This window comes from Schistocerca gregaria, chromosome 9, assembly GCF_023897955.1.
Source record: "Schistocerca gregaria isolate iqSchGreg1 chromosome 9, iqSchGreg1.2, whole genome shotgun sequence".
NCBI lineage: Eukaryota > Metazoa > Arthropoda > Insecta > Orthoptera > Acrididae > Schistocerca > Schistocerca gregaria.
Window position 1 is genome coordinate 184939438 of NC_064928.1, and position 18490 is coordinate 184957927.

The following is an 18490-nucleotide window of genomic DNA, read 5'->3' on the forward strand; positions in this document are numbered from 1 at the left end:
TCCGCTACTACTTCCTGGTTTGGCTGCCAGGTACACGGAGGGTGGGGAGTCAGTCATTTGCCTTGTCCTTGAACGCCCTCTGTGTTTCCTTTATTCAGTTCGTTGCGGCAGCTGGTTGAGTGCGGAACTGTTAGGACTTGTTGCCGGATTCTGTCTGCGTGAAAATGGACGTAAAACCAGAGAAACGAGTTTGTGTGGAATTTTGTTTTAAAACCTAGAAATCAACTTCTGAGACTTACGAACTATTAAAAACAGCTTTTGCCAGTCAAATGTTTTTTTCTGGATCAACAGATTTAAAAATGGCCGTGAATCTTTTGAAGGTGAACCATGGTTCGGTCGTTCTTCCGCCTCAAAAACGAATGAAAATGTTATGAAAGTTAGCGACTTAGTGCGCTCTGATCGTAGACTTACAATCACGGAGATGGCTGAGAACTTAAGTTTCTATGTTCAGGTAATATTAACTGAAGATCTGAACATGCATCGAGTGTTCGCAAAATTCATTCCTAAAGTGTTTTCAAGTGACCAGACACAATACCCACTTGAAGTGTACCAAGAACTGATTAATCGGACTAATAATGACCCAGATTTGTTAAGTAGGGTAATTACAGGCGACTAAACCGAGCGAGGTGGCGCAGTGGTTAGACACTGGTCTTGCATTCGGGAGGACGACGCTTCAATCCCGCGTCCGGCTATCCTGATTTAGGTTTTCCCTGATTTCCCAAAATCGCTCCAGACAAATGCCGAGACGGTTCCTTTCAAAGGGCACGGCCGACTTCCTTCCCCGTCCTTTCCTAATCCGGTGAGACCGATGACCTCGCTGTTTGGTCTCTTCCCGAAAACAACCAACCAACAGGTGACTAATAGTGGGTATATGGATCTGATCCTGAAACCAAATGGCAGTCTCCGCAGTGGAAGACTCCAGTTTCACCACGACCGAAAAAAGCACGGCAAAGTCGGTCGAAAGTGAAGACAATGTTGGTGAGTTTTTTCGAATCTACCGGTACTGCCCATCATGAATTTACCCCTGGAGGACAGGCAGTTAACCAGGAATACTACAAATGTGTCCTTGAGCGTTTGCGCGGAAAGGTGCGGAAGAAAAGGCATGCGTTGTGGAAAGACAGGACTTAGGTGCTATTCCATGACAATGCTCCGACTCATCGTGCCGTCTCCATCGTCGAATTTTTGGCCAAATTCAAAATTCGTGAGCTTCCACAACCGCCATATTCCCCTGATTTGGCCCCTGCGGACTTCTGCCTTTTTCTTAAACTGAAATTTTCGGTGAAAGGGAAGCGATTTGACTCGATTGAAGACATCCATGCAAATACGGAATGTCTCCTTAACACACTTCAGGAAAAAATTTCCAGGAATGTTTCCAAAAGTAGAAACACCGTTGGAGTCGGTGTGTTCAGTCTGAAGGGGACTAACTTGAAGGAGATGCCTCACAGTAGCATGTAAGTACCACCATTGTAATATTACAAGTCCATTCTTAAAACTTTCCAATCACACCTCGTACAGTCACTACAAAGAAATTTCTAAAGAAACAGATTACTTTGTAAAACAAAGCAGAGGTCTATAGATAGAGACATGCTGAATGAAACGCGTTTGGCTGTAAAGAGAGCAATGCGTAATGCCTTCAGTGACCATCTAGCAGAATATTGTTGAATGACATTTCACAAAATAAAAAATAAAATAAAAAATCTGGTGGTATGTAAAGGCTGTTAATGGCAACGAGGTTACTGTCCAGTCCCTAGCGAGTGAGACAGGAACTGAAATAGAGGATAGGAAAGTAAAAGCTGAAAGCTTAACTCCGTTTCCAAATGTTACTTTACGAATGAAAACCCAGAATAATTGCTCCAATTTAATCCTCGTACCACTGAAAAGATGAATGAATGAAATAACTGTTAGTGTCACTTGATTGAGAAACAACTGAAATTTTTAAATTGAACAAATCTCCAGGCCTCGACGGTATCCCTGTCAGATTATACACTGAATTTGCGGCTGAGGGAGCCCCTCTTGTAAGTAAATTTTATCGTAGATCTCCCGCACAAACAGCTGTGCCCAGTTCTTGGAAAAACGCACTGGTCACACCCGTCTGCAAGAAGGGTAGTGGAAGTGAGCCACAAAACTACCGTCTAATACCCTTGTCATCGATTTGTTGTACAATCTTAGAACATATTGTGAAATATCTTGAACAGAATGACCTCATTGCCGACCAGAATGGATTTCGAAAACATGGACCTGGATAAACTAAAAGAACCAGAGGTTGTACAGAGTTTCAGGGAGAGCATAAGGGAGCAATTGACAGGAATGGGGAAAAGAAATACAGTAGAAGAAGAATGGGTAGCTTTGAGGGATGAAGTAGTGAAGGCAGCAGAGGATTAAGTAGGTAAAAAGACGAGGGCTAGTAGAAATCCTTGGGTAACAGAAGAAATATTTAATTTAATTGATGAAAGAAGAAAATATAAAAACGCAGTAAATGAAGCAGGCAAAAAGGAATACAGACGTCTCAAAAATGAGATCGACAGGAAGTGCAAAATGGCTAAGCAGGGATGGCTAGAGGACAAATGTAAGGATGTAGAGGCTTATCTCACTAGGGGTAAGATAGATACTGCCTATAGGAAAATTAGAGACCTTTGGAGAAAAGAGAACCACTTGTATGAACATCAAGAGCTCAGATGGAAACCCAGTTCTAAGCAAAGAAGGGAAAGCAGAGAGGTGGAAGGAGTATATAGAGGGTCTATACAAGGGTGATATACTTGAGGATAATATTATGGACATGGGAGAGGATGTAAATGAAGACAAAATGGGAGATACGATACTACGTGAAGAGTTTGACAGAACACTGAGAGACCTGAGTCGAAACAAGGCCCCCGGAGTAGACAACATTCCACTGGAACTACTGACGGCCTTGGGAGAGCCAGTCATGACAAAACTCTACCATCTGGTGAGCAAGATGTATGAGACAGGCGAAACACCCTCAGACTTCAAGAAGAATATAATAATTCCAATCCCAAAGAAAGCAGGTGTTGACAGATATGGAAATTACCGAACTATCAGTTTAATAAGTTACAGCTGCAAAATACTAACGCGAATTCTTTACAGGCGAATGGAAAAACTAGTAGAAGCCGACCTCGGGGAAGATCAGTTTGGATTCCGTAGAAATGTTGGAACACGTGAGGCAATACTGACCCTACGACTTATCTTAGAAGCTAGATTAAGGAAGGGCAAACCTACTTTCTAGCATTTGTAGACTTAGAGAAAGCTTTTGACAATGTTGAGTGGAATACTCTCTTTCAAATTCTGAAGGTGGCAGGGGTAAAATATAGGGAGCGACAGGCTATTTACAATTTGTACAGAAACCAGATGGCAGTTACAAAAGTCGAGGGACATGAAAGGGAAGCAGTGGTTGGGAAGGGAGTGAGACAGGGCTGTAGTCTCTCCCCGATGTTATTTAATCTGTATATTGAGCAAGAAGTAAAGGAAACAAAAGAAAAATTTGGAGTAGGTATTAAAATCCATGGAGAAGAAATAAAAACTTTGAGGTTCGCTGATGACATCGTAATTCTGTCAGAGACAGCAAAGGACCTGAAAGAGCAGTTGAACGGAATGGATAGTGTCTTGAAAGGAGGATATAGGATGAACATCAACAAGCGCAAAACGACGATAATGGAATGTAGTCGAATTAAGTGGGGTGATGCTGAGGGAATTAGATTAGGAAATGAGACACTTAAAGTAGTAAAGGAGTTTTGCTATTTGGGGTACAAAATAACTGATGACGGTCGAAGTAGAGAGGATATAAAATGTAGACTGGCAATGGCAAGGAAAGCGTTTCTGAAGAAGAGAAATTTGTTAACATCGAGTCTAGATTTAAGTGTCAGGAAGTCATTTCTGAAAGTATTTGTATGGAGTGTAGCCATGTATGGAAGTGAAACATGGACGATAAATAGTTTGGACAAGAAGAGAGTAGAAGCTTTCGAAATGTGGTGCTACAGAAGAATGCTGAAGATTAGATGGTTAGATCACACAACTAATGAGGAAGTATTGAATAGGATTGGAGAGAAGAGAAGTTTGTGGCACAACTTGACCAGAAGAAGGGATCGGTTCGTAGGACATGTTCTGAGGCATCAAGGGATCACCAATTTAGTATTGGAGGGCAGCGTAGAGGGTAAAAATCGTAGAGGGAGACCAAGAGATGAATACACTAATCAGATTCAGAAGAATGTAGTTTGCAGTAGGTACTGGGAGATGAAGAAGCTTGCACAGGATAGAGTAGCATGTAGAGCTGCATCCAACCAGTATCAGGACTGAAGACCACGACAACAACAGATCATGTGAAACCCAATTCGAAGCAAATAAGCTTTGTATCGAGCCAACCAAGTAGATACAGAGTTTGATTCCTGAAAAGTATTTGACTCAGTACAGCACGTGCGCTTAGTGTCAAGTGAAATTTGTCACTGGATTCGGACTTCTTGGTAGGGAAGACACAGCATGGTATCCTGGATCTGGAGAGTCATCGTCAGATGTAGAAATGGCATCGGGTGTGTCCCAGGGAGACGATCTCTGTTCATATTTTATATTAATGACGCTGCAGGCAATGTTAAGTTAAGGTAGGCTTTTCGAAGATGATGCAGTTATCTAAAATGAAGTACTATCTGAGAGAAGGTTCATAAATATAAAGTCAGACCTTGATAAGATTTCAACGTGGTGCGCAGATTGACAACTTGGTCTAAATGTTCAAAAAAATATAACTTTGCACTTCACAGAACGAAAGAAACGTAGTATCCTATGACTATAATATAAGTGAGTCAGTGTTGGAATCGGCCAGCTCATACAAATACACTTCGTAGGGATATGATATGAAATGAAATGATCACATAGGTTCAGTCCTAGGTAAAGCGGGTGGTACACTTCGGTTTATTGGCAGAGAACTCGGGAATCGGTCTGCAAAGGAGATTGCTTACAAGTCACTCGTGCGGCCCATCCTAGAATATTGCTCAAGAGTGTGAATCCCGTACCAGAGAGGTCTAACAGAGGATACTAAAAGTATACTGAAAAGGGCAGCACGAATGGTCACAGGTTTGTTCCATCCATTGGAGAGTGTCAGGGGGATACTGAGGGAACTGAACTGACAGACCCTTCAAGCCAGATAAACTATTCCGAGGAAGTCTATTAACGAAGTTTCAGGAACCGGCTTTAAATGATTACTCAAGGGCTGTACTACAACCCCTTAAATATCGCTCACACAGGGATCGTGAGGATAAGATTAGAATAATTACTGTAGGTATAGAGGCAGTCAATCAATCATTCTTCCCGCCCTCCACACGTGAGTGGAACAGGAAGAATCCCTAATAACAGCTATAATGATTCTTACCCTCTGCCTCGCACCTCACGGTGGTTTGAAGGGTATGGATGTAAATTTACACTCCTGGAAATTGAAATAAGAACACCGTGAATTCATTGTCCCAGGAAGGGGAAACTTTATTGACACATTCTTGGGGTCAGATACATCACATGATCACACTGACAGAACCACAGGCACATAGACACAGGCAACAGAGCATGCACAATGTCGGCACTAGTACAGTGTATATCAACCTTTCGCCGCAATGCAGGCTGCTATTCTCCCATGGAGACGATCGTAGAGATGCTGGATGTAGTGCTGTGGAACGGCTTGCCATGCCATTTCCACCTGGCGCCTCAGTTGGACCAGCGTTCGTGCTGGACGTGCAGACCGCGTGAGACGACGCTTCATCCAGTCCCAAACATGCTCAATGGGGGACAGATCCGGAGATCTTGCTGGCCAGGGTAGTTGACTTACACCTTCTAGAGCACGTTGGGTGGCACGGGATACATGCGGACGTGCATTGTCCTGTTGGAACAGCAAGTTCCCTTGCCGGTCTACGAATGGTAGAACGATGGGCTCGATGACTGTTTGGATGTACCGTGCACTATTCAGTGTCCCCTCGACGATCACCAGAGGTGTACGGCCAGTGTAGGAGATCGCTCCCCACACCATGATGCCGGGTGTTGGCCCTGTGTGCCTCGGTCGTATGCAGTCCTGATTGTGGCCTTCACCTGCACGGCGCCAAACACGCATACGACCATCATTGGCACCAAGGCAGAAGCGACTCTCATCGCTGAAGACGACACGTCTCCATTCGTTCCTCCATTCACGCCTGTCGCGACACCACTGGAGGCGGGCTGCACGATGTTGGGGCGTGAGCGGAAGACGGCCTAACGGTGTGCGGGACCGTAGCCCAGCTTCATGGAGACGGTTGCGAATGGTCCTCGCCGATACCCCAGGAGCAACAGTGTCCCTAATTTGCTGGGAAGTGGCGGTGCGGTCCCCTACGGCACTGCGTAGGATCCTACGGTCTTGGCGTGCATCCGTGCGTAGCTGCGGTCCGGTCCCAGGTCGACGGGCACGTACACCTTCCGCCGACCACTGGCGACAACATCGATGTACTGAAGAGACCTCACGCTCCACGTGTTGAGCAATTCGGCGGTACGTCCACCCGGCCTCCCGCATGCCCACTATACGCCCTCGCTCAAAGTCCGTCAACTGCACATACGGTTCACGTCCACGCTGTCGCGGCATGCTACCAGTGTTAAAGACTGCGATGGAGCTCCGTATGCCACGGCAAACTGGCTGACACTGACGGCGGCGGTGCACAAATGCTGCGCAGCTAGCGCCATTCGACGGCCAACACCGCGGTTCCTGGTGTGTCCGCTGTGCCGTGCGTGTGATCATTGCTTGTACAGCCCTCTGGCAGTGTCCGGAGCAAGTATGGTGGGTCTGACACACCGGTGTCAATGTGTTCTTTTTTCCATTTCCAGGAGTGTAGATATGTGGTTGATTACTACTACTGGATCTGCTACCAATATCTCAGTCTCTTCGAATTGTATTTGGAGTCTTATTTTCCGTGTTACATTTTATAGGCTTGTTATTTGATTGCTGGCTTCTTGAATGTTATTAGCGAGTAACTCTAAATCATCTGCAAATCCCAAGTAATTTGTTTTATCTTTCTTTGTTCCAATTCTCATGTTTTTAAGATTTTCTTTGTATCATTCTCTTATGTACTTGAACGCACAGTTGAAAAGTAACGGCGATAAACCTATCTCACTGTTTTAACACCGTTTTAATCGCAAGTGTCTCAGATATTTCTTCTCTGAATTTTACTCTAGATTTGGTGTTTGTTAGATTTAAGTTCATCATTTTTGTTAATTTAGAATGGAGACCAAAATTCTTTAGTATGTTCATCATTGAAGATCTTTGGATACAATCATAAGCTTCTCTGAAGTCTACAAATGTTATGACTTGTTTTGTTCACATCTTCTTCTGTAGTAATCCATAATCACTTTCAGAGTGATTGTTCTGGGCAGCTTTGATTTATTTTATTTGTAAATAACTTTGTGTTCTCTTTTACAGGATGGTGACGTGATAGAGTTGTGTCAAGTCAGCGACATAAGAGCTGGGGGTATTCCAAAGGTGAGTATCTTTCAAAACATTTTCAGTTATTTCCGCAATAAAAAAAATTCAGGATTTGGTCAATGAATTTAGATGGGTTATCAAGGAGTATTGTAATTGTCGTTTGTCTGCATTTGTATTGATATTTGGGGAAGTTGTACATACTCGGAGATGCCCCCAGAAAACCTGTGCGGCTTGCAGTCGCGATTAAGGGAGAATGTGCCGGGTTCTCCCTTAAGCCGTCGGTACACCGACCGTGCATCTGAGCGTCGAGCGTTCCGAATTTCTGACGTCATAGCGTGGAACAGCACGTTCGGGAGCCTTTCCGAACGTGCAGAGCAATATCTGGCATGTCAGATATTCTGAGCGTGCGTCTGAGCGTTAACCAATAGGAGGGCACAACGCCATCTACGTCACACGCACCCCGTCTCCATTCAGTACAGAGTTGTGAGGCGCCATATTGGCATTCATTTCAAGCCTCTATGTATATATATGCCGTTTCTGAGCACAAGGAAATTGAGAATCACTGGAAAACCCGTTGTTAACTGTGTGATTCGTTCCAATAAAATAATGAGAAACTACATATTCGTGGCCAAATAATTATTGTAACTTGCGTGTTATGAGAGTAGGCTATTTGAAGATAGTGACACACTGAAGATCCATCCGAAACGCATTGTACAATTTGTTATAATTAAATTTCAATTAGTAACATATCTATGATTAAGGTTTTCATCAAGGGTAACATACTATAATGAGATACAGTGAGTGTGTGTTGTTGGTTTAGTGCAGCGTATAATGAGTAGCGCAGCAGTCCTGTGTTGAGATGTTTGTAGGGGCAGTGTTTTGCGTCTTGACACTTCCAAATTTTTTTACTAACATGCGCGTTTTTATTAGGTTCTGATACTTTATTATTTTAATATAAGTATACTATAATATTTGATGATATGTAAATATAAGTTAACCTTTTTTGAGGGGTGACTTTGTTCGATTGGCTTAATCTGCAGGGCAGCTTGCGCTACTTGTATAAAGATATTTTGCTCCTTTTTCTTTTACGCTTCGTAATTCACATGTTGGAAAGATTCTGCTACTGGGTAGGAACAGTGATCAAGTAAGACTGTCCTTAGGGTTATGCAGAGAAGTATTCCAAATCTGTTGCGCACTGTTTGTAATGGAACTTTTATAAGCCTGTGTCCTTATTGATTGGAAATGGTTCTTTCCTTTTCGTGGACGATGGAGAAAATGTGCGTTATAATAGAGCTAACGTGGGGAATTTTATGCGCGCCCTTTAAGTAAACAGTGTGATTTACGAACTAGAAACATCCCTCAGCTGCCGCTGGAGTGCGTTGCGATCGCGTTTACCACGTTGGGGCCCACCTACCGTATGCACAAGTCGCATCGTTCCTGAGCGTTCAGCAGCTCGTTGATCTTGGCACGCTGAACGTTAACGTTCGACAGCACGGTCCGTGTGCCGACGGCTTTACTGACGCGACGCCGGGGGAAAGTCTCTGTGGCGGTAAGCCAACGCCACACGAACAGTGCTGTTGAACGAACGTCAACGTTTAGCGTGTTCTGAACGCTGAGGAACGATGCATACGGCACGTGTGCCCCAACGCGGTATACGCGATCGCAAAGCGCTCCAGCGATTGTTGTCAGCTGTATCTAGCTCGTAAATCACATTTTTCATTTACGAAAAGGCCGGGCATGAAATTCGTGTATTAACTCTACTAAACGCACTGTCCTCCCTTGTCCATCTGCTAGTCAGGTTATTCTGTCTGTAGTATATGTAAATAAAAACTTCAATATCCGTAAAAATATTAAAAGGCAATAAGGAAACTACCATGTCTGGTACCTAGGAAACCAAGTTACTCGGTTCGCTAGACAAACATTCAAGCAAGTAGTACTAATGAGTTTTATTACAAAATGAAAAATTACAATACTTAACTCTTGCAGTTACTCAGATGTGTCGCAAGCAAAGGGAGACATACGAATTAATGTATCTCCTTCAGTATAAACAATCTAAAGTCTGTGCTACTCTTCGCACCTCGTGGTCTAGTGTATAGCATTGCTGCCTCTGGATCACAGAGTCCCGGGTTCGATTCCCGGCCGCGTTGGGAATTTTCTCCGCCCGGGGACTGGGTGTTTATGTTGTCGTCGTCATTTCATCTTAATTCTTGAAAGTGGCGAGGTTGGACTATGTAAAGATTAGGAATTTGTACGGGCGCTGATAACTGCGCAGTTAAGTGTCCCAGAAACCAATCATCATATCTGCTACATTAGAGATTACAAGAGAAGTTAATAGAGTTGACGCTGCCATATAAGTTGCTAGCCTTGCACCTGCTATGGAACTGGAGCGCCGCCAGTCGGTCGTGGCGCTTATGTCCTCTTCAGATTGGGGCCGCTGCTGTCGCGTTGTCGTTCTGGAGTCGGTCAATGTGCGATTGGCTGACGTCTTCTCACAGGGATCTCTTCACTATCGTTCCAGACTGGTGTACCGGCGCTTGGCTTTACGCCTTAACAACATGTCCAGTCAACAAGGACATCAGCCTTATGAAAGTTCCAGGGCCGGCTGTGGTGGCCGAGCGGTTCTAGGCGCTACAGTCTGAAACCGCGCGACCGCTTCGGTCGCAGGTTCGAATCCTGGTTCAAATCCTGCCTCGGGCATGGATGTGTGTGATGTCCTTAGGTTAGTTAGGTTTAAGTAGTTATACGTTCTAGGGGACTGATCACCTGAGAAGTTAAGTCCCATAGTGCTCAGAGCCATTTTATGAAAGTTCCATTATAAATAGTGCGATACAAATTTACAGTAGTTCTCCATATAAGGTTTAATTATTTCATCATTCTCACTTTTTGGTGAAATGAACACACAGAGAATGTTGTGCGGAAGGCTAACCAAAGGCTGCGTTTTATTCGCAGGACACTTAGAAAATGTAACAGACCTACTGAGGAGACTGCCTACACTACGTCTGTCCATCCACTTTTAGAATACTGCTGCGCGGTTTGGGATCTTACCAGATAGATAGGACTGACGGAGTACATCGGAAAAGTTCAAAGATACGCAGCACGTTTTGTATTATCGCCAAATATGGGAGAGAGAGTCACAGAAATGATACAGGTTTTGGGCTGGACATCATTAAAAGAAAGGCGTTTTTCTTTGCGACGGAATCTTCTCACGAAATTCCAATCACCAACTTTCTCCTCCGAATGCGAAAATATTTTTTTAACACCGACCTACATAGGGAGGAACGATCACCAAGATAAAATAAGGGAAATCAGAGCTCGTTCGGAAAGATTACAGGTGTTCATTCTTTCCGCGCGCTATGCGAGATTGGAATAATAAAGAATTGTGAAGATGGTTCGATGAACCCTTTGCCATGTAGATGTAGAAAAGAAAGGGCAAAATATCTTACTGCAAGTAGTGCAAGGTGTCCTGTGGATTAAACCAAGCGCACAAACTCACTCCTCAAAAGGAGCGTACTTATATGATATACTTCAACTAATAAGAAAGTATCGGAACCTTAAAAAACCCCGAAGGTAAGAAAAAGGTATGTGTGACGCTATTCGTTAGCTAATCCTCTTCACGATATTATGTGCAAACGCAAGTATACTATAGTGAACAATCCGAGAACTAAGCCGTAGCGTTAACAGTACACATACTCCAAGGCGTTAAAATGACAACGAATTTTATGTGACCATACCAAGCTTGTTACTATGCCGTGAAAGTTTCAATCGTAGCTGTATTATTAATGGAAATGTAATTGTAACAAATTGTACCAAGAACAATGCGTTTCTAATAGATCCTCAACATACCGTTACCTTCAAATGGCACATTTTCGTAATACGATAATACAGAAGTTACAATAATTCATTTACCACGATTATGACGTTTCTCATCATTTCATTTCACCGTATCGTACACTTAAAGGCGGGTTTTCGACAGCTCATCAATTTGCTGGTGCTCAGAAATGACAATACACTGAACAGCCGAAGAAACTGATACACCTGCCTAATATCGTGTGGGGCCTCTGCGAACACGCAGAAGTGCCGCAACACAACGTGGCATGGACTCTACTAATGTCTGAAGTAGCGCTGGAGGGACTTCACACTATGAATCATGCAGGGCTGTCCATAAATCCCTAATAGTACGAGGGGTGTGACATCTTCTGAGCAGCACGTTGCAAGGCATTGCAGATACTAATGTTCACGTCTGGGGAGTTCGGTGGCCAGCGGAAGTGCTTCAACTCAGAAGAGTGTTCCTGGAGCCAGTCTGTACCAATTCTGAACGCGTGGGGTGTCGCAAGTCCGTTCGGAATGCACAGTCGACATGAATTAGATAGCATGCTTACGCACATGTCACCTGTCTAAACGTATTAGGTGTCCCATATGACTCCCAACTGCATACGTGCCACATCATTACAGAGCCTCCATCAGCTTGAACATTTGCCTGTTGACATGCAGGGTCCATGGATTCATGAGTTTGTCTCGATACCCGTACACGTCCATCCGCTCGATACAATTTGAAACGAGACTCGTCCGACCAGGCAACATGTATCCAGTGATCAACAGTCCAGTGTTGGCGTTGACGGGCCCAGGCGAGGCGTAAAGCATTGCGTCGTGCTATCATCAAGAATACACGAGTGGGCCTTCGGCTACGAAAGCCCATATCGTTGATGTTTCGTTGAATGGTTCACACCCTGACACTTGTTGATGGTCCAGCATTGAAATCTGCCGCAATTTGCGGAAGGGCTGCACTTCTGTCACGTTAAAAGATTATCTTCAGTCGCCGTTGGTCCCGTTCTTGCAGGATCTTTTTGGGGCCTCAGCGAAGATTTGATGTTTTACCGGATTCGTGATATTCACGGTACATTCCTGGAACGATCGTACGGAAAATTCCCGCTTCATCGCCATCTCGGAGATGCTGTGTCCCATCACTTGTGCGTTGACTATAACATCACCTTCACACTCACTTAAATCTTGATAACCTACCATTATAGCAGCAGTAATTGATCTAACAACTGCGCCAGACACTTGTTGTCTTATATAGGCGTTGGCGACAGCAGCGCCGTATTCTGCCTGTTTACATATCTCTGTTTTTGAATACGCATACCTATACCAGTTTCTTTGGCGCTTCAGTGTACATACATACAAGCTTCAACTGAAAGCCAATATGGCGCCTCACAACTCTGCACCGAAGGGACGTGGCGTGTATGTGACGTAGAGGCATTCTGCCATCTCATTGGTCAACTGTCAAACGAACGTTCAGCATACCTAACGTTGCAGGTATTGCTCTGCACAAAGCGTGTCACGATTTTGCATTACAGTGCGCGTGTAAACCAAACACGTGCAGAGGATTTTTTCTTTTTTTTTTTTTTTTTTTTGAGGGGGTGGGGGGATCTGTCGCTTGTCGTGCATTATCGCGTACGATGCACAAGCTTCAAATCAGTTTGAAATTTCCGAGCCAAACGCGCGATACGGTGATTGGATTACGAGAAGCTAATCAGCCTGGTGCAAGCGCGTTGATGCTCGTCGTGGATTCAAAAAATGCTTCCCCAATGAATTTTATTTGCAAGTTATACGAGGAGGTAGCAGGGGAAATAAAGGAGGCGGGTGATCTTCTTTCTCCTCGTGTATTTAGTGTCTAATGAAGACTAAATGGTACTGATGTTAAGGGGGACAAGTTGTCGGACGAGTTCTCATACCCCTGTCCTGTAAACTATCCTAAATAACCAAAGCAGGAGTCGGGGCGTTCTACAATGAAGCGCCAAAGAATCTGGTATGCGCACGCGTATTCACATACAAGGTTAAGTAAACAGGCAGAATACGGCGCTGCGGTAGGCAACGGCTATACAAGACAAGCGCTGTTGTTAAATCGGTTACTGGTGCTACAATGGCAGGTTGTCAAGATTTAAGTGAGTCTGAACGTGGTGTTATAGTCGGCGCACAAGCGATGGGGCCCAGCATCTCAGAGGTACCGATGAACTGGGTTTAATACGGTACGACCATTTCTCGAGTGTACCGGGAATATTAGGAATCCGATACAACATCAAATCTCCGACATCGCTGCGGCCGGAAAAAGATCCTGCAAGGTCGGGACCAATGACGACTGAAGGGAACCGTTTGACGGTACAGAAGTGCAAGCATACCGCAAATTGTTGCAGATTTCAATGCGCGAGCATCTACAAGTGTCAACGTGCGATCCATCCACCGAAACATCATCGATATGGGCTTTCGGAGACGAAGGCCCAGTCTGTATTCTTGATCACAGCACGACGCAAAGCTTTACACCTCCCGTGGGCTAAGACCGCAGGTACCACATACTGCAACCATTCAATCTGGCGGGCCCTCGTTTGCGAGTAATTGACGAAAGAAAAATTCGGAATTTTGTATGACTCTTAGTAACCAAAAAAAATTTACATTGCACGGTGTGGTTGAGAGATGTAATGGAAAGGATAAGTTTCCTGTGTAGGTTCTGGTCTCCTCACGTATACAAAATATCTTTTTAAATTTAAATCTTTATCGAAATTACTTCACTCGTTGTTTTTATTCAGTTAATTAGTTTAAATGTAATTTTTTATTTTTATTTCTTCGTTCACAATATTTTAATCACTGAATGAACTTTTTTATTTGTTTCATTTTTTATTCACATAATTCCTTTTTGAATCGGAATTTTTGTGAATATGAATATAATTATATTTATCCATAATAATATTCAATTATTTACCTGCCAGGTTAGCCGAGGGCACTAACAAGCTGCTTCCTGGACTCGGGTAGGCGCGTCGGTAACGGATCGAATCCCACCAGCGGATTAACGACGAGGGCTGGTGTGCCGGTCTGCTTGGACGTTGTTTTTAGGCGGTTTTCCACATCCCACTAGGTGAATACTGGGCTGGTCCCCATGTCCCTCCTCACTTACACGACTCGTAGACATTCGTTCGCACTATTTCGTGGCTTACACTAGATGCAGACAGCTGTTGTATACTCATTCAATCCTTGGGGGGGGGGGGGGGGGGGGAGGGTTCTGGGGTGGCAACACGAAGGGCATCTGGCCACCTTCCGACACTGACATCCTTAGTAACAAGGCCGACCCCGTCTTGAAGTGGGACAAAGGCCCACGAAAATGATGATGATGATGATCATATATTTCAAAATCTCGATCTATCAGTTAAAAAACAAAAGACGAAATAATCTATTTATATTTGTGCAATGGTGTGAAAAACGTATTTTTGTTACCAGATGTGCCATTTTTTGCATGGTAATCGCCATACAAACATTGAAAACATAACGTAAATACCTATTGGACTAGGACAAAATAACGCAGATGAAAATTTAAGTGAAAGACGGGTTTATAACCCTTCCTATGGGACCAAACTGCTGAGGTCATCGGTCCCTAGGCTTGCACACTATTTAATCTAACTTAAAGTAACTGATGCTAATGTCAACACACACCACCATGCACGAGGGAGGACTCGAACCTCCGACGGGAGGAACCGCGCGAACTATGGCAAGGAGCCTCAGACCGCCCTGCGGCTTGTAAGTAAAACGAAATTCAAGCAAAATGAGAAGTAGGTATTGTGAACGCAATAATGTGGACGAAAGAGACGGTGATGAAACAAAAGAAATTAAATCGAACTCATACGTAACATTAATTAAAAACACATGAACAAAGATTTCAAATGGAGAATGATAGGAAGAAAAGGGCAAATGGAGAAGTTAATATTATGATGAAAATTATGTGATAAAGGGATGGAATTGAAAAATTGCATTCAAACCAGTTAATTAACAAAAATGACGATCAAAGTAATTTCGTTAACGATCTGAAAAGAAAAAGAATTTGTGTATCTTGCGAAACAATAACCGTCTGGATGTGAAGCTGTTATCCTATCCGTTACACCACACAACCAAATTAAACAACGAACCTTTTTTTTTAACGCTATTAAGTGTCACACAACATTCCGAATTATTCTTTCGTCAATTACTCGCGAACGAGGGCCCACCGATGTGAATGGCTGGAGTGTTTAGTACCTGGGACCTCAACGTACACCACCGTGTGGATAGTTTCAGAAAGTCGATCGCACCGCTGGGGACACATCTTCTTGTTGGTGAGGTTTCTTTAGTAAGCCCTGGTACGTCCAATGCGCATATAAAAAGTAAATCGGAGAAATGCATGACAATCTACAGTCTCACTCGCCAAAAGGCCATTCGGTCGGACGACGTTGTGAGCATGGGACGCGGTCTTGTCGAGTGACAACGTGCGACTGTCTGTCGCATATTTACGCATCCATTGGATAGCTAGCTTAACGCTAAAGGAGTTCACCGTGTCACTGAAACTGCAAGCGTTCACTAGAGATATGACGCTGAAGCAACTCGCATCGGCTGAGCGCATAGAAATGTAGTGGCGAGCGACTTTACTGGCTCACACTGGGACGGCAGCGCGACAACACAGATGCGATTATCTGTCGTTCCGTCCAGCGCAGTACGCTGAGGTGATCACTCCTCGCAACTTGGGCCGTTCGATACACCACGACGGAAATTTTAAGACATCCGATGTGCTTTTAAAAAAATTATTTTATATAAATGAAGGAAAGTTACATCCGTCTCTTAAGTTAGTTTCTGAGCAAAACTTTTACTTTTCGCGTAAGAAAATTTAAAAACTGCTGTTTTGGGATCCGCGCGTGTACTCCACTATGTAGGCTTTCTCGGCGATTTCGGGACAACTATTCTGTAGAGAAAAATAATTTTTTTCACATCTTGTAGTCTGATATTACAGGTTTCCATTTCACTGTTGCCCATAGCTATTGTGGTGCTTCACAAATAAACAAACCGCTGGGCACAGTTTTAAAAGATTGCAATGTAGTTACTGGCCATTCTACATTCAGTGGGTTTTAGGTGATGCATTGCTGCCTCCCAGATGTAGCTAACATACTGAAATTGTTTTAACCCTGGAATGAGAGCCATAACTCTTTCCACTCTCGAGCAACCACGTGACATACGAAGGTATGCAGAAAAGTAATACCGCCGAATTTGCTGTATGACAAGAGCAGAGAATTTTTTAAAATTTTCCCATCTAGCAGTACGCCAAGAGAAGGGCCACTGTGATAATAAATTAGCAGTTCAGTGACGGACAGTTAAAAATAACTCATTGAAATCGCTTAAGTTTTTTGCTTCTTGGACTGTGCTGTGGCGACCCATTCGTATGGTGATACGTGGGCTGGATACTGCGTGTAGTTATAGTCGCGGATGGCGGGGGCCACATCGAGGTTTGGTGGGGAGCTGAGCGACTCCGGAGCAAAAAATCGCCAGCTACAAACTAGGGTTGCCAGATACTCAGTTTTATCCGGATTTATCTGTTTCTTTTTCTTCAAATTTTGATACTCCTTTTTTTTCCTGGAGTCCCTACTGATTCTTTATTTTTTTAAAGTTCACCTTCATGCACACCCACTTTCCAGAGTTTCATAAGAACTTTAAACGGTAGGGAACCGCAACGTTATTGTTTTCATGGATATATGTATAATAAATGTTCATGGTGGTTACAAATGGTAAGACTTAACAACCAGTCACTGCTTTAGAATAAATGCATAGCGACCAGCGTCAGGCTACAGTCTGTGTGCTTTGAGCAGGCGTTTCGCCGTTATTCAGCTTGAGACCTTTCGGTACAAGTTGGTAGGATTCGTGACTACAACGTATTATTTTCAACTGTTCAGCCATAGCGATCTAACCGTTATTGTATTACAAATATTTTATTTGTCGTATTTCTTACTACACCGAAGTACCACGTATTAACATAAACATACCTATGATGCACTTTTGGGAAACGTTGTTATGTCCGAGTGTCATTTCTACCGAGCGGTTATGTGTGGTAGGCGTTGGGGAAGCAGTGTGTGTGTGTGTGTGTGTGTGAGAGAGAGAGAGAGAGAGAGAAAGAGAGGAGAGGAGAGGGGGGGGGGGGGGGGCGCCCATTCTCGCCGACTCGTAGCAGCAATCACTATCCCTCCCTTTTCGCACGTTCCTGTGCGGGGCTAGGCATACAGAAGGCAGCGGCCGGAAAACTCTTGTTGCTTAGGCTATTATGACTATTAAGCATTATCGGCAGTATTACCATTTCTGTTGACGTGTAGACAGAGCTAGATGCATTTTCGATTCACTGATTTTCTTGCGAGACAAACTGCTAAGTACACATTCTCTTATTTTCACCATCAGAAATTAAGTAAGGCAATTTACGTGCCAGTGTAGGGAAATGCCTGTTGTAATTAGTTTTAGAACGAGTGAAGGTGAAACTGAAAATTCGCCCAAGACACTCTCAGAGAAAAAACTGAAATCTAAACCGAGTCAAATTTATCTGAAGAGTGGGAAAATGTGGGTTAAACCAGGACCGAACGAATAACGGCCATTTCGTGTTGTATGCATAAAGGATTTTAGCATTTCTCACGGCGGACAAAACGACATGCGCGAGCACGTAGACTGTCACGGACATGCATTAGCCCATTCGCGGTCCGTGAGGAATATAGATCCATCTAAATGTATTTCTTTACAGCGTTTAAGGAATAGGTGTTAGCACTTCCGTATGCTCGTGGCATCTGCTGCACCAGCTGCAGTTTCTGTTTCTTGTGAAATGTAGCCTTCAGGACAGTGGGAAATTACAGGGTGATTCACGAAGATATGAAAATATTTTAATATGTTATTCTACAAGTAAAACTAGAGAAAAAAGTTCATATAAACATACGTCCGCAAATGTTTAATTACAGAGTTAACGGCTAATAAAAGATTTTGCCTGGAATTAGCAACTTCGCAAAACTGTACGAGGTTAAAGTAAAGCACGGTGTTCGGCTTGAAGAGGATCCACTGAAAACGGTTCGTAACAGCAAAGGAAAAATCTAGAAACTCTTGAACTTCACAGTGACCCTTACTGTCAGTACAAAGTAGTGTAAGATAACTGAGTTTTTGTCAGCCTGTGTTCAGGTCAGCTCTTCAGCCCACAGACTGGTTCGATGCAGCTCCCCACGCTATTGTGTCCTTTGCCAGCCTCTT

At 43.8% G+C, this 18490-nt stretch overlaps 1 protein-coding gene across 4 annotated transcripts in view; it reads left to right on the plus strand.

Moving 5' to 3' along the window:
* LOC126291772 (1-phosphatidylinositol 4,5-bisphosphate phosphodiesterase) overlaps nt 1–18490 on the plus strand; it is a 372603-nt gene that overhangs the window by 195258 nt on the left and 158855 nt on the right. For all 4 annotated transcript variants that reach the window (XM_049985456.1, XM_049985457.1, XM_049985459.1 and 1 more), the window contains one exon: nt 7430–7489. In XM_049985456.1, coding sequence (XP_049841413.1) covers nt 7430–7489 — 60 coding nt within the window. The remainder of the gene's footprint in view (nt 1–7429; nt 7490–18490) is intronic.